The following is a 25467-nucleotide window of genomic DNA, read 5'->3' as shown; positions in this document are numbered from 1 at the left end:
AGATGATGTAAGGCCGATCTTCACCCATCTGATAACCAGGTGATACGTATTTTTTATGAAATTTTATTGATTTTTAAACACTTCTATCATAGTTTTTCTATCAAAAACCGTGTTCATGGCTTTTTAATTAAATTAATTTATATCAATTTTTTTATGGTAAGCCTATTACTTTTTTTTCGTTATTAAATTATCTTTCTTCAGATACCGTGATACCAATTTCGATCTACACCTGATCGGTGTAGATCTGTTCATACCATATGAACAGATAAGGGTACGTAACTACATCCATCTGTTGAAATTCGTATCAAAAGAAAGATAATTAAATCACGAAAAAAATGGTGGCTTGCCTGAAAAAAACCCTTCATGGAAATAATAGATTAAAATTAATTTCATTAAAAATAACCATGAGCACTTTTCAATAGAAAAACTATGATAGGAGTGTTAAAAAATCAATAAAATTTCATAAAAAATATGCCTCATCTGCGGTTATCATGGATGAAGATCGACCTTATACTGTCTGTCTCTAAGACCACTACTATTACTCAGGAGATATATCAGTACTTAAATTTCACGATTGTTTAAATGATAATTTGAAATTAAGCAATTTAATCACTAACAGCTGCCTATCATGTGTGAATTTCCAATAAAATTTATGTGAAATTAAAACCTAAAATAATTATATTTTTATTATTTACAAAATAATTTAAATTTTATAATAATTTTGATTTGGTTTAAGCCGTGGTCACATTCTTATTTATGTAAATTGTCAACGCATTTATATACTTATTGAAAATTTATTAAAGAGAATCAGCCTTTATTTTAAATATTAAATGAAATTTGAAAAAGGAAAATGATTTTTAAATGTAAAATTGTGATCATTGAGAATATAATTATTTACATGGACATATTGGAACCTTGATAAGTGATGGGATATAGAAAGAATATGATTTGTGTACACATGGTATTCCTGATTTAAATAGTCGAACTGAAAATATACATTCAGGGTCTCAAAACAAGACAACAATTTCTTTTGCAAGTTGCTCGGAATCGCTTTGTTTAAAGAGATATCGATTTATTATAATGTTATAGAACCGTAGGAGATATTTATATCGAAATAAGCTAGGTTTTTTATTGTTTTACTGTTAAAATTAATTGTTAATTTTAAAAAGAAAAATAATTGTGGTCGTGGGACCCCCGTTAGTAACGAAATTCCTCACGAAACCAACAGTCCAAAAACAAATGTAAACGGTAAATTAATACTTACATACAATTTCATTCACTTACTTTTGGAAATATCTCACACAGTTACGTGGCATTTTTTGCCAGTTTGCTCACCATGTTTAATTTTTTTTTAAAATTAATTTGATAAATTAATTTTATAGTAACAATTAATTTTCGTTACTGTAAAGCAATATAAAGGAAAAACTCAGTTTTATTGCGGTTAACCCTCTCTTATTATGGTTTAAAGACTAATAAATCGGTATTTCCATAAAAACGTTTGTTTTGGAGTAAACTTGCAAAAGTAATTATCTCTACAGTGATTTGGAATTATTAGTAACAAAACCTGAAAACACTGCAAACGTTGTTGAGGAATCTGTGTTTTGTTGATCTTGTAAGTAGATAATTGATTAACAAATTCAAACAACATTTTATCTTAAACTCGACAAATGGGCATTGGAAAACATTTTTGTTAAAAAAAAATGTAAGCGCGCTCAATAATTGGTTGTCGTAGTGTAAATCAGAATAAAGTAAGGTTAACTTTCCTGTTCCTGTATCCTATAATGTTGTTATCTTCACAGAAAAATACTCATTTCTTATCCTGTCATCATTTATTAGAGTAAAAAGGTTTAGGTGAAATGCTATATGATATTTTATTAAGAATTATCTTATGGATAGATTTACCTACAATATTTTCTATTAATGTTTTTTAAGTAATTCAATTTCCTGTTTTTGCTGAGTCTAACTTTTTAGAAATTTTTTTACACACAATTTTTATTTATAAAAGTACTTAAATATTAAAAACAAACAAAAATAAATTCTTAAAAATAAATTAACATTTTCGTTAGAAACAATTATATTAAGTCTAATAAAATCCGTAGCGATACGAATATCACCACCAACGGTGTGGATGCTGTCAGCCAATTCCCACCTAAAAACAGATCAAATATTTCTTTGTATTTGTAAAATAATTTTTTGCCTGACCTTAACTCTAAGGAAATAAGGATGAATGAACAATTATTGAGTTAAAAATATAATTTGAATACTACTTATAGACTTGGAGACACTGACAAAAAATCGGGTCATTTGTTACAGCAGGGCAGGCAATTATTGAAAAGAAAATTATGGTCACCCTGCTCGTCTAGGCGATATCGGAGGAGGATTAATGAAAAATTAAAAGAATTTGTTACAGGCGTAATTTTATTTATTATCATTTTCCTCCTGTGATTCTCGAAAATCATCATGCCATACTTTTCGGATCTTTTCAAATAGCTGCCATACCGTACGGCAAACAAAAATGAGTAACTAACATAAAAATAACCTGGGACAAAATAATTTGTTCCTATAACATATTTCTTCTAATACTCCTTCGAAAGAGGTCCGGCGATTAGCACAGTCACCATAATTTTCCTTTAAATAATTATGTAATTCGATATTTTTATGGGTTGCCACACTGTAACAAATAATCCAGATATTTTGTGTCAGTTACTCCAAGTTTATTAAACAAAGTGGTTTTTCAACAATTAGGTTAAATGTTAGTAGGCGAAAGCTCTAGTTAGCAAGGTTAGTGCTTATACGTTTGTCATAAACTAAAGGTAACCTGAAAAGAAATAAAATTTTTGATGATAATTCCCCAACCTAAATGTTAAATAATTACCGAAACCAATTAAATTTTTTAAGGCAAAAATTTTCTTCTGCTATATATATCTCTCCTGATCTAAACAATTTTTAATTCTGTAAAATTTTAAAATAGTTTTCAATAGCTAAAATTTCGACTATCCGAATTACTAAATGTAATAGAAAAAGACTAGAAATTTTTTACATATTGCAATTAACTTTGGTTTGAAACTGTTTTATTTATTATATAAAACGTAAAAGTCATGGAATGACTTGTAAAAATAATAGGTATGCGAATCCCATAAGGTTTTTGATTATAACGGGTGTTCATTCTTATTTAGCACCGCTGAAATTTGGCCAAGGAAATTTGACTTTGGCAGGCTAAAATAACACACCCGGTATATCCAAAAAAAGCTTAACTACGAGCAAAGCATTCATATGTGAGTTTGTGTGATAGTATATAGTTCAATATATGAAATATTTTTCCTTCAATTTTATTTAAAACCGATGATTGGCTGCTGTACTAAGGAGATACTTTAAATAAAACGACAGATACAAGAAAATTCAGCTATTAGTGGGTAATGAAGAGTTGGTAACAAATTCACTTTTCCTGCATACATTGAAAATTCTAAGAGCTATTTCAGTCGTATGGCTTAGAACGACGATAACTAATTTATTTTATTATTATTTGATAGTATTTCTGTAAAAAAATATTTTGCCAATTTTATATAAAAAAAGTGAAAAATTCGAGCATAAAGCAGCTATTTCTAAAGTAGAAAACGTTCAAAATTCACCAACAATTGCTGAGTATATATGCGAAGTAGGAGTTCCACATTAGCTTCTTTCAGAAAACAATGCCAAGGTCGATTAACAGAGGAAGATGAAATAAGAGTGACCTTTTATTATTAATCTAAATTTATTAATTTCCTCAAAAGAGTTTCAAACAAAAATTTTATATGCTGTCAGGAAAAAATTTCTGTAATTAAAAAATATTCTAAAAAATTTTTTGCTCATCAATGAATTGAAACGTTAAGTCGAATTTAGAATCATGTGGTTAAAATATTTTAAATTTTTAATACCCTGGACGCAGTTTCAAATAAAAGATCCCTCGAAGATCCGTTATACTGAAAACAATTTGAGTAATTCTTTTTTGTTCTGCATTTCTATAATAAGTGTAAGCGACCTCACATGTTTTGATGAGGTATAAATTTCGATCAAAGCTTTTAAAACAAATTTGAAAATATTTATTACGTCAGACTTTAATTATCATGGACACGATAAATTTAATGACTACTGATCAGTGTGATAAAAAGAACATTTTCAGATTAAGAACTTCTCTTTGATAAACAAAGAATCATTCTTGATTTTAATAAAAAAAGAATTATAAAAATCTGTTCAGTTAAACAGAAATTTACTGGGATCTGATATATACCTAAAGGTAACTGTATCCTTATTAATAAATAATATTATGTTTTCCCGGAACACAGAATCTTTACATAACTGAAAACTATTTATGTATTCATAATTTGATTTTGAAGAACATAATTTTAGTTGATTCGAACATAGTATAATTAATTTATTCAAAAATAACAATCCAAGACAAGAAACTATGTAAAAAGATCATACCCTATCAAAATAAATTTACTTAAAATTTGCCCTTAAAATGTTGCAAATGTTTTCTTATATTAAACATATTATTATTGAATAACATAAAGTAAATGATCGTAGGATCCGTACGTACCGTACAAATGAACTAATTTCTAAATAGTATTATTTTATTATCATGTAATAAAATAATTATTAACTAATTAAAACTTTACATTTGAATGCTTCAATTACTATAAAATTATAATTGTTTAAACATTTAATATACTTAAACCTAACTAACATATAACATAGCCTAATCCGAACAACAATCCTACACCCAACAATTTTATTATAATACAATATTGGGTGTAGAATGTAATTTAAACATATAATCATATCATGAAAATGGTATAATTGAAAATGTATTTTCTATAGAGTGGTGAAACAAGTTACGAAATTTTTGAAAATAAGTTTTTAAATAAAACATTATTGTTTGTAAGCTAGCGTAAATTTTATGGACTAATTTACAACAAATTAAATTTGTGTGAATGTAGTCCCTTCTTAAGTAGTATAACATCATTGAGCCAAGGGTTTATTGAAGGAGGTGTGCTGATTAAGTTGGAAAACTTTTGATTGTTCCACTAATTTGAAATTGAAGACTATTTGCTTTTTTGCGTATTTTATCAAGGAAAAAATTGGTTCTCTGACAGTGCCGTCTTCGGTCCGACAATGATCAAAGCGACATACCTGTAGTTTACAGACAACAGAGACATGCGGTTTTCTTATGTGTCGGATCAAAGTCGAGCGTATTGGGTAGTCGATTATCTTCACATTGGAATAAGGAAAAACAGCTGATATTCATCAATTTTAAGCTGACAAGGAAATTAAAACTTTGCTGGGCCCATAACTTAAAAACCAAAGCTTTTTCAACAACGCCTTTGATCTGTTGTAAACTATTACCACTATTCAAAAAATGAATGCTACCTTAATACTTACAAGTAGCACTTGACTTCTCATATAAGAACATATTGTTAAGTCAAGCGGTATATTGTTTTTCCATTCGAAATTATCGCTGATGGCCAGGCCACATTATTCTTAATAGCAGTTAAAATACCCAGCAATAGAAACTTACTACGAAAATGTCGAATAATTTTTACTACATAAATATATGGAAGCTACAAAAAGAACGAACGAATAATTTGTAATCCAAAATATATCGATAATTTGTGAGGCCACTCTGGCATCTGTAACTTCGTGTAGAGTTAGTATAGTAGTTAGTACCTGCCTTAGTGATATACACTTATATGCAAGAATTTCAGCTCACGATCATTTGGTAGGTCTATCTATTGTTGTATACTTTAAAAAGACAAGCAAGACTAGTAGTATTGTTGCGGGATTCAAATCTGATTTCATAGATTCACTCAAATTAAAGCGATAATCATACTAAAAATAGGTTTAAAGTATCGTAAAATTTTCAATATTGTCTGTTATGTTTTTCAAATTTTCAAAGCTATCTGCTATTAAAGTTTTTCCAAGCTTTTTATGAGCTCGAATTTGCCTGCCTATTTATTTTAATTTCATAAAAGAAATTTTTCCGAAAACTTTTAAACACAAAAATTAATGGAATAGAATTTTTCTGAAATGTTAAATTTTCGTTTTCTCGTTTCACCACCCATCTATATGTTTAGATTCTAAATATACTTATGGAAATCTTTAAAGAAATGAATTACTTCATGATCTGTTGTTGCTGTGATGATTCTATAATTTTGCTTTTAATTTCCGCATTATGTGGTGCAAATTTTATAATCATCAGTAATCATTTAATAATTAAATACAAACAGAAAACTTAACAGTGGCGTTTAGTAATAGTATTGATAGTAACATATTCTAAGAAAGTTTTCCATACAAATATGCAGTACCTTATGGTACAACTGGTGGTCTTGTGGTCTATAAATGCCCAATTAATATTGTAACTGAAACAATCGCAACAGTGATTAAGATTTCTGGAGAGACAAGATAGTGCATCTGTACTCGTTGAAATTACGACAACTAAACGATATCTTAAAAATTTAAACGGGATTTAACATAATTAATGAAATCAAAGAAGACTCGACGTTACCTGGGACCTAATGTTTATATGAACTTTTTTTTCTTATTCCCTGGTGCCCGATTACTGCCCGACTTGCAACCAGGGAATCGCCCGATCAGGGAATGAAAAGAAGGCCCGATAATCTTAGACCCTCTCAAAACGCATTACATTCTGGTCGGGCAAACAGCCAGAGTAATTTTAAATAACCCGGTCGGGTCTCGTCCACATTTCCTGATAATGCAGCCGAACAACCGCCAGATCGGATTTTCGTATATTTCCCGGCCATTGTCCCGATCGGGCATTTAATGTTAGACCCTGTCAAAACTCATTTCATTCTGGCTGGGCAAACAGCCAGGGTAATTTTAAATAACCCAGTCTGGGATCGTGGACGTTTCCTGATCTTGCAGCCGAACAACCACCAGTTCGGGTCTTCGAATTTTTCCCTGACAATTTTCCCGATCGGGCATTTATGCTAAGACCTTCTCAAAACACATTACATTCTGTTCGGGTAAACAGTTAAAAATTATGTAATTACCCGGTCGGATTTCGTGGTCCTTTCCCGATCATGAAGCCGAACAACCGCCAGGTCGGGTGTTTGAATTGTTTCCCCGGGCGGTCATTTAAGATAAGAGCCTCTCAAAACGCATTACATTCTGGTCAGGGAAATAGCCGGGTTTGTTAGTCAGGCCCTAATATCAAACCGGGCAAATTCTACGAAACCCTATCAGGTGCCCCAAATCATTTCTACCAGGGTTATTATGAAAGTAATTCCGTATTAAAGTTTTTACGTTATTATTATTTTTTACTTCCTAAAATGGTGCAAAATTTCAAAGGAAACGAAAATTTAGAAGTACGTAAACATGGAATAAATTAAAATTATTGGTGCATAGGTATATTTAGAATCATACTGTATAAACATATGGAACAATTATAACATGGTATATATAGTCAAATATAAAATAATTAGTTTGATTAAGACGTTTGTTTACCTCCGTATCCATAAGCAGAGTTGTCATCAGCCTTTTGAAGGCTCATCTCCGACGAAGAGCTTGTGATCTCAGTCGTTTCCTGGCCTATAAATAATGTATATAAACAAATCAACCTACATTAAGAAGCGCAATCAAACAAGCGATAGCAAATAATTTACAATCAATATTCAATTAACAACAAACTTGTTCACATCAATTTTCATTTGTATAATTATTAATTTGTGATGTATTTACAGATAGTAGGTTTCGAATAGGTAAGCCTGGGAATATCTTTGTTTTTATTATGAGTCAGGAAACAAAATTAAGTGTTAGGTATGTTAATGTGTTTGTTCAAGCAATTAATAATTATTATAAATATTATCGAAGATAATAAATGAGAACTATAGGATATTTCGAATAAATTTCGATTTTTGCCCCAATTTCCTAGATCAGTTTTTTGTATTTTATAAATACTACCAAGTAGTCATCATCAGAATGAATTAGTTGATCGTAATTACTCTTATTATGTATGTTACTCGTTGCTAATTTGGTGACGGACTGCACCGTGAGAGACTTTGATCAGAACAGTCCAAAGGACATTTTAGGGTTCGTTAGAAAAAATTTCACAGAAAGCCTTTTTCCTATCTAATATTGCGGAGTATACAACAAGAGTCTCAATGGTTACAAAAACACAAGTTCTTGGGGTTCTAGGTAAGTTGAGAAATGCTTAATACGATATGTTTTCCACGGTAATTAGAAAAAATAGACCAGGAAAAAAGAGATCGAAATTTCATAGGTCCGAAGTATTGTTATAATTACGAGTTGGTTAGGTTCTGAAATTTTTAGCTCTTGCGTTTCAAAATGGGGCCCTATTACAGAAATTTTTTTCGGTCTATTTTTTCCGGTTTATTTTTCTCTATCCGTTTTTCTCAGCTTCAAGGTAAAATATATAAAAACTAATAACGTTGTGATCATTGAGACTTAGAGCTACTGTTCAAGGACTAACATTTCTCAAATTTTCGGAAAGTTTGACCAAATTTTTCATGAGGATCTTAATATCTTGACTTGGTGACATACATTTGGAATTTTTCACTTTTATCGGCAGATCTTCGCCTGATAGATAATATACAACTGACAAAACTCAATATTGCCATTTATTCATCAAAATTTTCTGCACTTCTAATTTATATATACTTCATGAGATTTGACCTTTCGAGATGTTAGAAAGACACTAAAATTTCAAACAATTTTACTGCCTACTTTTTAATTTTTTCTTATAGTGGTATCACTGAGCACTCCGATATATTCGTATTGGATTAAGAGTATTGTTTAGCATAGATTGTATTTATCACCTATAGCAGCTTATTAAAGCTGTTTATTCGAATATTTATTCAATGCAAAATAAAAATGAACAGGTTCAATATTGCATCTATCTAATAAAATACATTATATTTTTATTGGATATGCTTCAATTTAATTAAATTGTTCACTTCTTATTTTATTTATTATTCATGAATAAAATCTATAAGCATGTACTAGCTACAGGTTGTGATATCGATCAGGTGTCTGATTAATTTTTCGACTAACCATTTACAAAATAAATGAGCAATTACATTTGAGTGCACTCGAATTACTTAGCATTCTCCATGAAGGCTTTTGTTTTTGAAAAGGTGTATGAGCCTTTTGAAATGGAGGTGAGAAAGAAACACTGGTATCAGTTGAATCAGGTACTGAAAGAATTTCAAAAAGTTAAAAACTGATTTTTATTGAAAATGGTTCATTTTTCGACCTTAAAACATTATTAGTTTTTCAAAGAGAATCTTTAAAATTAGTTCTACCTCGATCGTTTTACTTGAAATTGAAAAATATCCACCGAAGGCCAAATTTGGAGTTTCACCTTTAAGTCTAATCTAATATACTTTTCGATCGCCTTGGAGAAAGAATCGAGAAAATAGGAAACATTGATCTTGACATCTTATGGTCTAACAGAAAAGTCACTGAAAAAGTTATGTAAGGGTAAGTTATATATATATAATAAATCAGAGGAATCGCATCATATTGACATCAAGCAGTCAATATGGCAGTCGTAAGCCGGCTTAAATCTTTAACAAAACAGCTGAGTCTATGGAATGCCTGAATCGTTAAAAGATTGGGCTATTGTTCATTAGATCGTTCATTCATTTTTTTGAACAGTGGTGTAGTAAACTACGATGGTTTGTTAATATTAATCTATTTATTAAACGCTTTCTGAAACCTAGTCATGCACAAATGATTTTCCTAAAATGCATTACGATAATTTTTCATAAATTTCCAATTGGACTGAACCCATTTTTTTTTAAATTCAGAGAACTTTATTTGTACTAATGTTGTCAAAGATAGTGTTATTTGATAAACGTCGTTTTTTCTAAAAGTTGTGAATTATTTTTTCAAGAATATACCTACTTTGCTTAAAATTTAAGTACGCCCCACATATATTTTTTTGAAATCACATTCGGTACTTACTGTTATATAAACTGGAAAAAGAAGTAGAAACAAAACAAAACAAAAGATCAAAGTATGTTTTATCATCTTACTAAATTGCAAGTAAATTGAATTAAACTTACTCATATTATTTATTAATATTTTATTCAGATTTTTATTTTAATAAAATATAGCGGAAGAGCTACTGTATTGATTTTTATGAATATTAGTACGGGAACGTGTTGTACTTTAATCGAAATTTACATTTGTTTTTGAATTCATTATTTAAAATATTCTTTGCTAACCTATACTTGGACAAACGACTCATTGAAAAAAAATAAAAAATGTTCTAATAGTTCTACAAATTTTATGAATTGATACTCTACCTACAATCTGTTATTTCCTGAGTAAATACTTTCGGGGAAGTGGAAATGTGAATTTGTGACACATAAGTAGTAAAGATACCCCTTTACATAGGGTTTTAGGATTTTACAAGTTTTCACCTTTGTGGTTTCGGGCGCCGACACGCAAACATTTAGCTACATAAACCCACCCTGTATATACGTCTCAACGGCGATGTTATCAGTAAATTTTTTTCAGTGTGATCCTGCGGAAACTATATTATAAAAAATATATTATAGTTTCTATTTATTTCGATAAAGTTTTTCTTTTACAATGCAAACTTTACTATAGGAAGTACACAAAAAGAAGCATTGAATATCCTTTTAGAACGCTGAAAATATTATAATATCTTTGTAAATATCTTTATATAATAAATACGTTATTTTTCAATTTTCCCGCCGTAAGCTTTACCATGTAGAAGCTTTCGCTTGATTATATTTATCAGTTCAATTATTCTTTGTAGATTATAGAAATGTAATATTACGTTTTATTTAAAAGTTTACGACCCATAAAAAAGGATAACAGTTTCAAATTCAGTGAAAGTGAGAAATGAATTTTTGAAATGGTTCAAAAGAACGGCTAAGTATTAATACCCAAATTTTCAAAATATAAAAAAATCATGATATTATACGCGTTTTAAAATTTTTTTAGTGGATCCATCCAGTGCATAAATAATCCACGATTTACAGCCAAGAAGCTAATAAAATTTGTATACATCCTCTAACTTTTAGCGCTATATAATTCGCTCTCCAAACATTCAATCAAAGAGATTAATATAATTAATCTAGTGCCTATAATGACAAATGCATCTTGAATTATTCTGTGTTTCTCGGCAAATATTGATATTAAATGAACAGTATTTTCATTGAAACAAAGGTATCAGCATCTAGAATGCAGGTAGGCTTCAGAATGATTGTCAATGCCAATGTCGAAATATCGATATTTAAAATCGCGATAAATCTAAAATTTTGATCAAGACTGAAAATTTATTGTAGCTACTATGTATTAAATTAATTTTGAAAATAGATATTTTATAGTAATATAGCATGGCTTGTCTTGATAAGACTTAAACTCGTCGAACTCTATGTTTTAAAATATTGAAATGTGAAACAAAGAAAACTTTTCTAATCAATTATGTGTTGCATTATGAACTATTTTCTATATGGTATACACTGAATGATGACCGAACAAGTCAGTTGCCTAGGATGTTCCTTTTTGTCAAATTTTCTCATATTTTACTTGACCAAGTTAAATAATATTTTTTAAACCTAAATCATAAATCATAAAAAACAAGTCATCGATCTACGTACTGATCCTCTAATCTGCCAACAATCGTCCAGTTAACATGCGCCCCTTTCACTAGCCTTTTCAGCACATATCTATTTTATTCTATATCTGTGGTGTTTATTATAAAATTAACCCGTGATGACCAAAATAATATTAATTTTTGTGGCAGAAAACGATAATACTGGGTGAGTGTCGGGGCCAAAACTTGAGCTGAAGAGGACCCGAGGAGAAACGAAATGTGAGAATTTTTTTTGGTCTCGTTTGAAAGGTAATTTAATGGAGAATGTTCTTAGCCAGGTTTCAAATGCACATTTTGGGTTAGTATGATTAAAATCGGTTCAATTTGGAAAAGGCTTTAAGGAAAACGGTAATTTAATGGAGAGTCTTCATAGATATGTTTCAGGCGCGAATTTAGGGTTCCGTATTCGAAAAAATTTTCGGGGGTTTTGTAAATTTCACTTGTTAAATCAATACATAACTCATTTTATGAAAAGGATAATTTGGTGTATGCTTTTTAAAATTGTTTAGTTCTGTTTGACAGAGACTTGAAAGAGATGGCTACATCTTAAGCTTTACATATGATATGAAAAATGATTGCGGATTTTCACATATTTTTGTCATTCAAAATGGCTGCAGGTTGTTATCTATATCTAAGAAACTGGCTTTTAAACCAATACTGTGTGTCCATAATTGTCAATATCGCGATTTCTTACAAGCCTATGAAGTGTTACACTACAAAATGAAGTTCACGCAATGGAAGTAGCAGGAACCAGTTTTAATATCACTCCCATCAATAGAAAAAAATAATGTTTCCTACTGTATGTGTTAAAAGATTATTTGAGCTAAACTGAATAAAAAAAGAAAAGAAAATGGAAAACTATTAGAAAAACTGTTTTAATTAAATGATTTAATATTCATTGACACTCTGTTCGTAGTACTAGTTATAATAGTTTTCTAAAGATTTAGTACTGAGTGACTGAGTGAATGAGTGGTGGTATGGTAACTTTATAAACTTTATGAAGTATTTTCTTAACAGTTACTTATATAACAGTTGTGTAAATAATATGATTATTTTATATTCTCTTTAGAGAAAACTTTACTTTCGAGTATACTTTAAAGTTGATTTAAATTTAATGTTACCATAAGTATTTGCATGTAAAGTATTATATTTAAGGTATTCTCAGCATGAAAGTACCTGCGACAGATTTGGCCTTTTTATTTTTACAGACTACACGGAATAATGTTAGCTGTGAGATTGCGAAGTTGCAGATTTTTGATTAAAGCATTTTTTCCGTAGTTAGTGTCTTTCCTTTCGATTAAATGCAATTATGACATATTTTTAAGTGGAATTTTCTCCGAAAGTTGACGATTTTCGAAAAATGATTTAGATGATATACGTTAGATTTTTTATAAACTGTCTAATTTAAAGTGTTCAATTCAATCTCTCGCCGTTTAGAATCTAAATTAGCTACTAAGGAACTCGAAGCACTAGGTCAAATCTAATGTCAGAACATAATGTCCCCCATTAAACTCTGCAACTTTTGTTAAAGTTATTTATGATTGGTTAACTTCAAAACGAGGTATTAGCCATTATAGATTAAAATGACCCACCCTGTAATCGGGAGAATAAAATAAAGTAAATGGTGAGAGAGTGTGTTTTATGTGGAGGGTGTGAATCGAGATACCATTTTATTTTCGAATGCCAAGGTATAGGTGAGGGTGTGAGGGTGGATATTTTAAAAAGTTTAGTTTCGCTGGATCAAGTTTTGAATGTCAGGGATACAAGACAGATAATAATAGTTGAGGAATACATAGACAAAGTGATGAGTGAAAGGAAAAGAAGATTCCCTAAATAAATTTAAAAATATTGTTTTTTTAAATTTTGTTTTCTTTTTTGTTAGAAATTGTAAATAATGTGCTAATTTACAGCATTAATTTTGTTTCACTCATAAATTGTCAGTTTTTTTAATTATTTTTTTGCCTTTTAAGTTTGATTACAGAATTAGAATTTAGATTTGTTTAACAATATGTATGTAATAGTTGATTCACTTGGGCATATCACACTTTACAGAGATACACGCTATATAATAACAGTCTACTTTTAAATAGTAACAATCATCTCTAAAACAAACCTTCACAAGGGCAGGAACAATCATTAAATAAAGACAAAACATACAGATACATACTGCGACACTACGATTTGATTTAATTGCACTCGTATTTGCTATAACAGAAAGAAAATCACGTTTTTGTTTTCTTAAAACAATAAAAGACATTTTCGCAACGATGTGAGATGATACATTAAACACAATAGGTATAATAAGTAGATCCAGAAGTACAGAAAGTTTCATGAGTTTTTAGCAATATTACAGAGAGTTTCATTAGTTTTGAATCTTTTTTTTGAAATTAATACTGAAATGTAGACCAAACACATGTAACAATCCAACACAAAGATGTTTTTCCTGAAATAAGATTTAAAAATCTTCCAGACCTTAAAATGAAAACAAATGTAATGATTTGGTAACGAAAACGGGAAAATTTTGGTTACACTTTGTTTTAAATTTTACCAATAATCAATTTATTTTACAAAAATAATGTACTTTTAAGAATTTTTTTTGCAATTGCACATAAGCATGGAACCATATACAGATGAATTCATTGATTATTGACCGGTGATGATCGATCGCAAGCCTAAAGCTCTCTTTTAAGCGGAGGCAGTTTTAATATTAGGTATTTTTTTTTAAGTTATCAGAATGACAAATGGCTGGATTCTTAGAGATGGACTTATAACATCGTTTTATGGGCATATACAATGTGTTCTATAATTGAATGCATAACTCTTCACTTTCTGAATAAGCTTATAAAGACGAACGAAAAAGCTCTTTACTAAATTTCGATCTGAGTCCTAATTTCCGAGATAATTAACTAAATCAATTAATAAATTTATCCAATGATAGAATACTTAGAAATAAAAGGATGTGCTTATCGAGATTGAGTGGAATTTAATAAAAATTAAAAAAAGTGAGATAGACAATTTGATAATTACAATAAAGACAACGGCAATACGACAACAACTATTGCTGTCTTTATTGATTGAAACAGCGTTTTCCGCATTAATAAGATCAATTTATGGTAGACAATGTTAAATGATTAAAATCAATTCTTATTTTGTGCTTGGCATTCATTTTGTGCAGTTTACAATACTTGAATGCGAAATCAATTTTAAATTAATGGTACAATTTAAATAAATGATTTCTTAAAAATACATTATTTTGAAACTGTAAATAAATTACAAATATAAATATTTGTCTATTTGTCTTCACATTGTTTAAAAAATTTTGTAAGTGAGCCAAAAGCTTGTTATTGTTAATAAATATTATAATAATCAATAATATTTTACAGTCCAACTTCGATAAGTCAAATGTTTATGATTTAGAAACAATTCGATTAAATTCTGTGTATTAAAATCGAAATAACTTGAGTGTGTAGACCTTCCAAAATAGAATATAGAACAACTAATAGAATCCATAGTTTCAGAAATAATTATTTACATTAGTTATTTTTATCACCCAGTAGCTCAGTTAGTTAAGGCGTAACCAATTCCGTCCGCGGTATGCCTAGGGTAAGGGGTTCGATTCCCGCCGTCGCAACAAAAATTAATTTAACTAATAGTTGTGATGGACTGGTGTAGTGCATGGTATATGCATGAAGGAAGTGCACTCAGCCTCTGAAAATAATTGAGAAGCTGATAAATGAAATTATCAGCGTCAAAAGTTGGAAAAACACATATATGGTAACACAATGGGCTCTATAGCCTAAGTGTGTCCTTTGTGGGCAGCCAATATAACCTAACCATTTACTTGTATTAAATGCTGTAAGATTTTGGAAAAATATATAAAATTTGTGCATAACCAATTGTTAAAATTGGATTTTTTTCCAAAATTGCAGCATATTCGTCTATATTATCAAGGTATATAAAATGTAGCATATTCGAATTATCTAAGTTGGACTATAATAAACCATTTATTATTATTTTTACGATTTACAACCATTCTCACACAACAACATTGAATAAAAATGATAAATTGATTCCAATATTTTGTGGATAATAATAATTTATCATGAATTCAAAACAAAAAATAAAAATATTTTACTTACTTGAATAATATAATTCTTTTCTCACTGAATACTTCGCTTCAGGTATATTCAGTTCACATACAAACGTTTCTGGATGTTGATTATTTACAGCTACAAGCATTGATGTTGAAATTTTCCATAGTTGATCTTCACCCAACGTTGCATTTTCTACTTCACTACTTACATCAGGCCTAAGAAAATAAATATAGAGAACATTTATTATTTACGTACTTTAAAATTGTTAAATTGTATGCATGTTTATCTGTAGATCAGTGGCGTAGCTCGCCTTGGAGGGGCCCCGTATCAAAATTTTTTGGGTTCCAAATGAAGGGTGAAGATTTCTCACAAAAGAAACAAAATTGCTTGCATTAAATTAAAATAAATAGTTATTGATTATAAGTTATCACTTCCTCCTAGAAATTGAGCTAGCCAAACAATTCAAATTAAACATACACTTTTTTTTGTCTTTTTTCGGCAAATTGATTTATTGAATCATATATAGTTGAAGACGATTTCAGTTTTTCTAAAATGCTTACGTAATTAATAAATGGCCCCTTAAGTGACATTGTGAATAACATTTTACTAATTTTTGCTTGCATACGTAAGGGACCTCTGTTGCGCGGGAGCCCCGTATCATTGATACGGCTGATACGGCGGTAACTACGCCCCTGCTGTAGATAAACATCTATCAAGATGGTTATCGTTATAAAATTTTGTTTCAGTTATATATGTATAAATAGAATCGTAATTCGCTTCATGTCTATGTGGACTTGATTCAATGATTAGTTTAATAATTAGATATTTATAAATTTTGTTAATTTCAATTGTAAATTTTTTCCATTAAAAAAATTGGATAATTTATGTTGTAATAGATTCAATATATTACAGTAAAAGATGTTATAAAAATCGGCTAATAAAGGAAAATAAAAGAAACCGCTAGCATTTTACTGAAACTTCATGTAATGTGTTTCTTAGATGACAAATATAATTAGTAACGCATAAGTAAGTGGCGCAAAAATTTATATTTTTTAATAAACAATAAATTTTTAATTCAATGAAACGATTAATATTAAAGTTCACTTCAAAAATTAGTAATTATGCAACTTGTATGACTTAAATGCTAAGTGTTTGATAAATAATCAAAAACTATTATACATGTATAACATATACGTAATTCAAGTTGCCTATTTATTACTTTTTTTTTAACTTTAACGTTAACCGTTCCATTGAATTAACAATTTATGGTTTATTAACAATTAGAAACTTTTGCGTCACTAACTCATGCACTATTTATGATATTTGATATCTAATAAACATATTCCACGAGGTTTTAGCAAAATGCGAGCGGTTTCTTTCCTCTTTGACCGCTATGTGTGTGTGTGTGTCTGTCTGTCTGTGGCATCGTAGCGCCTAAGCGGATGAACCGATTTTGATTTTTTTGGTTTTGTTTGAAAGGTAATTTTATGGAGAGTGTTCTTAGATAGTTTAGAGTTCCGTAGCCGAAAACTTTGTCGGTTTATTTTTTTTATTGTTAACAACGCTTTCATTATATCTCTATTATTTCGTATGTCTTAATATTTTGAGCGATTTTCCGCATTCCATCGGAAAATACCTTTATGTGCAAGATTCTTACCAAAAAGACAGACAAGAAAGAAGTAGCAAACACTTTTAAGTCCTTATGGTTTAAATTTATGTAAATCCTCTTACAAGAGTAGATAAGTAATGTTTCTTTGCCTTCACTCTTCATACATATACAACAAACAACAAAAATAGAATACCTACACCAGGTGTTAACTTTGTTGAACCATACGATAAACAAACACACAGTTCAACAAACTTAACAAATAAATTAACATTATTAAATATAATTAAAGGAATTAAAAACAAACAATCAATCATTAATGGAATACCTTGGACATGCAATTTTTTGGCAAATGGCAAATGATAAATTTTTATGTATTGACCAACAATTTACTAAAGCGTTCTTTAAATAATATCATTAAATATTTAATCTATGAAATAAAATATGTATTTTTTTTAAATGAGAATTTATGTTAAAATTTACGGTCTATTAATTAATGTCAAAATTAATTGAAAGTTGTCCTTAAAAAGTTTCAAATAAAAGTAAACGTTACCTGCTTGCATTTATTGTTATGTTAGGTTTTGGATAAATATTTGTTGCAGAACAGGTTATTTTTATGGTATTATCATCCACATTATCAAATGTTAAGTTAAATTCGTCTTGCTTATCTGAAAAAGAAAATTATTGTTATTTGATTATCAAAGAAGCAAAAAAAATTTTCCTGAATTGAATGTTTCTTATTGGTGAACCAATTGTGAATGTCAGGAAAAGCTTGTAAATTAAAAATGGAACGGCTATATGAGAATTTTTCAAAGAAAAATCATTTGAAGCCCTGAACATATACTATTTACACTTCGGTCAAATTTTTCCAAGCTATGGGAAGTGACACTTTTTAAATAGCGCGATTTTAAGACACATGCGTTTTGATAACTTGAAGTTGCAACTCACCAACTGGCGATGATAATTCGTACTAATTAAAATCAAAAGAAGACCCGAATTTAGTAGTTATTATTTCGACTACCAGATGACAATACTTGTACTTACAATTTTTTAAAGCCAATAAAAGTATTCAAATTCAAATAAGATAAATCCCGCCATCTGACTATAAAAATTTTTACTATTAAACAGGAAGTGGACCACTTTTTCAGTAGTTCCAATTTAGACCACCTGATAACTTACCATTTATCAACAGAATAATATCTTAGGTATTTGGGGACACGGGGACATAGTCGACTAGGGTCATAGGTCCGCCAGGGACATAGTTAGGCAATTTTTTTAGTGTCTTAATGACGAGATTCATGATCATAATTCCTATACAATACTCACTGAACAAAGTTTTTTTTTTTCATAATTTAGATTCATAAAAAAATTAGCAACTTGTTTTTCGTAATCCTACAGGAATAATTTGAATATAAATTTGTTGGCGCACTTAAAATATATAGCAAAACATTGCTGTTGGATGGTATGATATGATATGATATACATTTGGGAAATTAATTGTGAGCATTACAGACTAGAGCAGTATATATATATGACTGAACGATATAGTAAACTACATAAATAACTAGATCTCCTCTTAACGATGGAATTTATTGGATTCAATGACTCAACAGGAATTATAATTTTAGTTGTATGATGATCAATGAGAATATTTATATACTAAAATAAATACATTTGTTATAAAATAAAATGCTTGGTTTTTTATCCTAGATAATGATCAAAAATGGGTATTGTGCTCTCAGTTATCTCTTGAAATCATAGAATTAAAATTGAAATTTTGAAGAAAAAAAAATTAAAAAATGCAATGCTATTAAAATCCTTTATAAAAGCGTTGCTTTGCGAAAACATTCCAAGGTTGCCACGAAAGTCATCTATACCTAGTGGAGTAAAATCTCCAAAATGGGTGTGGAATTTTTAAATTCTTTTTGAATTTGATATGGGACTTTTGGGGTTCTTAATTGAATAGTAGAAGCCGTTTGTTTCAACTCCTCTCTAAGATTCAAAATTGCAGAAGGTATTAAATTCAAAATCTTGGTCTAATCTCAAATATATCTCCGATGATTTGAGAAGCCTGAACGTATGACTTAACATTTCATAAATTAACCTTTTTCTCTCTAGAATATTAGCAAGCGTTTTATTTTTAACAGCTTTTAAAAGCTTGTTCTGTATGTGTGAGTCACTTGCCATTGCAGATGTCTCTATTATCTGTAATTATGTAGACAGAGAAAGAACCAAATATACGAATACAACCCCAACATACTAATACGACCCCAGTATACTAATACGGCAATATACTAATACGGTACTACAATTGAATTCGAAAATATCAAACTAAGAAAGAGGTGTTATGGACATGTGTTGAAGCTTCGATACGAGTTGAGTAGTTGTAAGACGCATGGAGTTGTAAGGCATACTTTTGCAATTTCATATAACCTCCTTAATACTTCTTACTTAGATGCGTTAAGCAACGGATAAACTCTGTCATACTCGTGGTAGACGTCTATGCCAAGATGTAAACTGAACGATTAGTATACTATATTTTGTAATAAAAGCTTATGATTAAATTATCTTTCGAGTTCAACTTTTTGGTAAGGCTCGAAAGGTTTATATTGGCTTTTAACATTATTTTCGTACGAATTTTTCTAAAGAAAAATTTGTTGAATGTTTAAAGAATATTAAAAACATTTTATATTTTAAATATATTTGCATTTATGGTAAAAATAACTTGGCACATGAAAATTCTTAGAAAATTTTCTTATTATTAATAATAAATTAAAATTAAATAAAATACAATGAGAATATAATTACTTTTTGTCAGCTGATATTATCTTTGAATATAAAGTACCTTAAGGTTAGCGCGTAGTACCTGCATTGTATTGTACTTATAAATGTATATACGTTATGCTGGCACGCGTTTAGAAGTTATGCTTGGGTGATATAAAACAAAGAGGAAGAAAAAGACAAAACTGCTTAAAATATTATTTATAGGTATAAAAACATTAATACTGAACTAGTTAAACAAACTGTTTAAAAACTATACAGGGTGATCCTTATAAAAAAGAACCAAGTTATGAATTAATTACATACTTTTTAAGCAATCGTTCAAGTTACATTGGGCAAAGCTGTTGACGACATGTTTGATAAGCATATTAGTTAGAGGCTCAGTGAGACGGAGACTTAATATCAGCAATAAAATAATCACACGGAAATTACGGTCAGTCTGACTGCGACTGATTATTTATATTGATTTCGATAGCGCCCTAGGCAAGCACCTCATCGGCGCCCTAATATCGGCATATATTATAAACTAGCAGACTCACTTATCCACCCTTTGTTCACAATTTTATGGATTCTTTTTTTTAACTTCCCGCTAAGAAAATAGGGAAGTTATTGTTTTCACCCCGTTTTGCCAAAATCAAGTTTTCATCAGATCTCGACGTTTTAAGGTGTCAGGAAGCTTCCCTGACTACTTCCGCGAGGGTGTCTGTATGGCTGTATGTATGTATGTGTGTGTGTGTGTGTGTGTGTGTGTGTGTGTGTGTGTGTGTGTGTGTGTGTGTGTGTGTGTGTGGATGTATGTAAACCTCTCATAACTTTTGAACGGCTTGTCCGATTTGATCGCGGTTGGTGCCATTCGAAAGGGCTTGACCAAACTTAGAACCTTTATTTGCACCGATTCCATAGATTTCGAAAAATCTCAAAAAAACTGCAAAAAAAATTTTTTTTTTAAGTGGTTTTTTTTTAATGACTTTTAAACGGCTGTATCGATCAATTCCAAAAACTAATCAGCTCTCAACATCAAAAAACCACGTCGATCACCACCAGTCCGGTCAAAATCGGTTGATTCGTTCGTGAGTTATCGTTGACGAAAGAAAACCCAAAAAAGCGTTTTTTCGGAATAACCTCAAAATTTTTTGTTCTATTAATTGAAACTTAAAGATTCTTCATGAAGCTTCAAAAACTGCGTCGAATGTCACCAACCGCGTGAAATTCGGTTAATCCATTCTAAAGTTATCGCGATACTTAGCGGGAAGTTACAGGGATGACCTGCAGGGTCAACCGTTTTCCAAATTTTTTTGTGGGGAACTCTAACTTTTTTGAAAATGAAGTTGCCCATGATACTCGCTGACATTGAAATTTTCTATAGGTCCAATCATTAAATTAACCTGATTTTAATACTTTTTGAATCAAAATTATTGACTTATCTGACACTGACTTTTATCAAATTTCAAAACAACATTTTTTTGCGATTTTCTCGTTTTTACCAAAGGGATACCCCTTAAAAAAATTGCAAAAAAATCGAGAAATTTTGTTTATCTCCAATTTCGATAAAACTCAGTATATAGGGTAATTTTGACTCAAAAAGTACAAAAATCGGGTGCATTTGACGACTGGTCGAATAGTTTTTGAGATACGGACTAAAATCGATCCAAATATTCCAATATAAAGAAATAGATTTTGCAAAAAATGTGAAACTCCACGAATACTCTATGCAAATTATTCCAACTTAAAAAAAAACCCTATTTTCATTCGTCGTTGAAGAAAAAGAAAACATAAGAAATTGCATGAAGGAAAGGGTTGGAAAATGTATTTTTTACTAGCGCATCCCATTTTTCAATACTTGAAAACTTTTATTGTGAGGCCAATGAGTTTCTTTTAAACTGTATAATTAAAACGTCACAAAAATTTGGACAGAGACAAAAAAATTTTGTTTGAATAAATTTGTAATATGTAAACTCACCAAAAATAACCATCCGTTTTGATTCACGTACTTCATCATCAAATGTTGATACAACACACGTATAATTGCCAGTTAATTGTGGATTGACATCTTTGATATGTAATGCTCGGTACATTTTATTTGAATCATTTGATGCTTTATATTTTAAATCAATTTTTCCCTTTAATAAACCACTATCTTGTGGTTTGTTCTTTGGTATCCATTGGTATATTTGTTGTGTATCATCAAAAAACCATTTTACAACTAAACCATTTGCGTCCTTATCTATATCGTAATCACAGTCTAATGTTAGTTCATCCATTGTACCATATTCAATAACGTCCGGTATTTTTAAGTCTTTAATTTTTAGTGATGTTGTACCTGTAACTAAAAGAAAATATTTTATTTAGTAATTTCAATTTAAAGTCGGAAAATTGGGTATGTTAGTTAACATAATGCGAATTCAAAGTCACACTATGCCAATTCATGATTCTTTATATCTGCCTTTTTTAAGTGTTGATAAAGATAAGTTTCGTAATAAAGAAATTTGAAGTTTCAATCGTGGTTCAAAGTTTGTGGCATTCGAGTTTTTCTATTTTCCTTTAATAAAGTGTCCCCGAAGAATGTATACACACTTTAATACCTCATTTTTTCTAACTTATTTTTTTTCTAGGTATAACCCTTTTAAAATAATGGCTGATATAATACAAGACTTTGAAAAACGTAAATTTATTTTAAAGTGCTACCATAAGTGTGAGAGCGTTGTGAAAGTGCAAAGATGGTTTAGAACTAAATTTCAAATAGATTCACCGATGGGTCACAATCGGGTCGATCAATCGCCACACGATTTTAGCTACTGGGAACTGGAGAATTCTCATGTTACAGAAGAATATCATTTAAATTTACCGGGAGTTACAGGGTAGTGCGGATTGTCAGCGCAGGGTTTAATTGGAACATCTTTTTTTGATAACACTGCAACTCGTGCAGTTTACTTGAATTTGTTGCAGAAAAATATCATGCCAAGTACTCGTGAGCAGTTTTAAGTTGAAGTGGACTATTATTTTCAGTAAGAAGGAACACCTCTCCACTATCATTTGTTATGTGAGTGCTTGTTACAATGAAAATTTGCCAAATAGAGGGATTGGGTTTATAGAGGTGCCACCGAATAGCCTCCGCCTTCTCCAGACCTCTGGAGTTTTTTGTGGGTACTCCAAATTCTTCATCTTCTTTAATTTGTATTTTAACCTGTAATTCACCTAATTACATACTGTTTTCATAATCACGCAAAGTGTGTATGTAACTTTTAGGGACATTATGTATGCGGCAGACAAAGAAAATCGAAGGAACACGAAAAGCTAGATTTCCATAAGTTCAACACTCAAGTCAAGAGTCTCCAAATTCCTTTATTACTAAACTAACCTTTATCAATCCTCAAAAAGGGAGAACCATTTGAACCATGGAAATTTCTTTTAATTATAGTCTTAGGCTTAACTATAGTCTAATGATCTAATCAAAAAATGATAAAGGTTTCTTTCAATCATCACAAGAACGCAAAAATTATCATATGACAATTTAATCGAAAGTAACTTTTATAGCAAGAAATTTGAGCTTTATGCCAGTCATTTGGCGTAAGCGGCATACGTAGCTCGATTCGTAATTCAAAAAATTCGATTTATTCTCAATTTTTGCAAGTACAAAAAATTATTGTGTTGTTTGCTGTGAAAATTGGAAATAAATAGTTTGTCCAAATTTACAAAAGGAAACTTTACTTTCAGCCATTTTTGTTTGAGCTACAGGATATCAAAAAAACAAATAAATTCATCAAATAAACTAATTGCGTTGTAAATTTATGTAGAAAAGATTAAAATCAAAAGATTTTTTCTAAACAATATATTACAATAAAAAAAAATTTGAAACCATAAAAAAACATTTGAAACAAAAAACGGAAAAAATAATAGTTTATTTAGAATATTGATGACTGTTATTTAACATACTAATTGCATACCTACCACAGAGTAAAAGAGCTTTAAAGCGTTCAAAATACTTTTTAGAAAGCAAATAGAATCAAAATCGAAAAGATAAAGTAATCATGTATCAGTGTGAAAAAAATTTTTTACAATGCATTTTACTTTTATTTGCCAAAAATAAAAAAGAGTATCTTTCAGGCCACATACTAGAAGAAAGACAATCAACTGAAAGTTCCATTTCTACCTACATCTCACGAATAATCTTTTTTTATTTGTCTTTGCCTACCATTTGGAGGATTGCAAAAGGTAGGCTTTATCCGTGGTTGAGTGTCACGTTATTAAGAAAAGGAGAAAATAATTAAATAATAAAAGTCCAGTAGCTTACATAACAACTTTAACATTCGGGGCCGGGTGTGGGGAAGATTTTAGTCGGTCTAGATTAAAATGGACTCCTACTATTATAGTCGCTACGGAAACAACTGGATTTGTTTTATTTTTTAAAGATTTTATTTAAAGCAGACGGGGATTTTATATTTTTAATTGTTTATTTTATTTTTCACTTTTTAGTCGCTATGTTTAATTGATTAATTAAATTTATACCCATAGCTTATGAATGTTTTTGTAATCCCCTTTTAACTTCAATTATTTTGAGACCCTATTCGATAGGTTTTATATAAAAGCCTATCTAAGAACCCTTGGATTTTTAAGACAAATATAATGATACCTTAAATGTTGAAATCCATTTAGCCGTTTGGAAGATACGGTGTAATAAAGAAATTTTCGAACAAATATGAATACATACGAGATACCTTGACAGTCGGGTAAAATCGCGAAAAACATGATATTTTCCATAGATTTTTCAAATATTGAAATGCCGATTTAAAGGAGATCAAAAAGGACTGGAAAGTTGTTATCCTTAAATGGCCAAACCCTGACACTAACTCTGGCTTAGCTTAACGGTTGTGGAGGAGTGCTTAAAACATGATTTTGTGATTTAATAATGAAAAAGGAAGTTGGAAGTACATACACTCTACAGCTATATACCTGACACTAACGAAAAATTCATATTGACTTTCAATCCTCCATTTGAAGAGGCCTGTACAGGTGTACAGGGCCACAAAATGGCCCAAAAAGTGGTTTTCTCTTTGAGAATGCCCTATAAATTGCTGAAATGATCCTTCTTACCAGTTTATAGCTCATTTGGACAAAAAATTTCCGTTCTCCTTCGATGCAGTGCATAAGTCTATATTTTATGGGAAAATATGACTAAAAACATGAAAACAAAATTTCTCTTCAAAACGATGAGATGAATTTTATTCTCCTATTTTTGATATCGGTTAAAAATACCACACATAGCATAGACATAACCTTCAAACAACATACAAACATGTCTAAAAAGTTTATGTTAAATTTGTGTATAATCTAGATCATTT

General features: G+C 30.0%; 1 protein-coding gene across 1 annotated transcript; it reads right to left on the bottom strand.

Moving 5' to 3' along the window:
- Positions 1-2060: 2060 nt before the first annotated feature.
- On the bottom strand, positions 2061-23846 carry LOC123292627. Its single transcript, XM_044873340.1, has 6 exons — positions 23837-23846; positions 22089-22454; positions 17901-18015; positions 15787-15956; positions 7501-7584; positions 2061-2149 (listed from the first exon to the last, which is right to left on the bottom strand). Exons 1-6 carry the CDS (start codon positions 23844-23846, stop codon positions 2073-2075), a joined length of 822 nt encoding a protein of 273 aa, XP_044729275.1. The 3' UTR covers positions 2061-2072.
- Positions 23847-25467: the final 1621 nt, after the last annotated feature.

Source organism: Chrysoperla carnea, chromosome 2 (assembly GCF_905475395.1).
Source record: "Chrysoperla carnea chromosome 2, inChrCarn1.1, whole genome shotgun sequence".
NCBI lineage: Eukaryota > Metazoa > Arthropoda > Insecta > Neuroptera > Chrysopidae > Chrysoperla > Chrysoperla carnea.
Note: the sequence above shows the minus strand (reverse complement) of the source record. Positions and strands in the feature narration are given on the sequence as shown.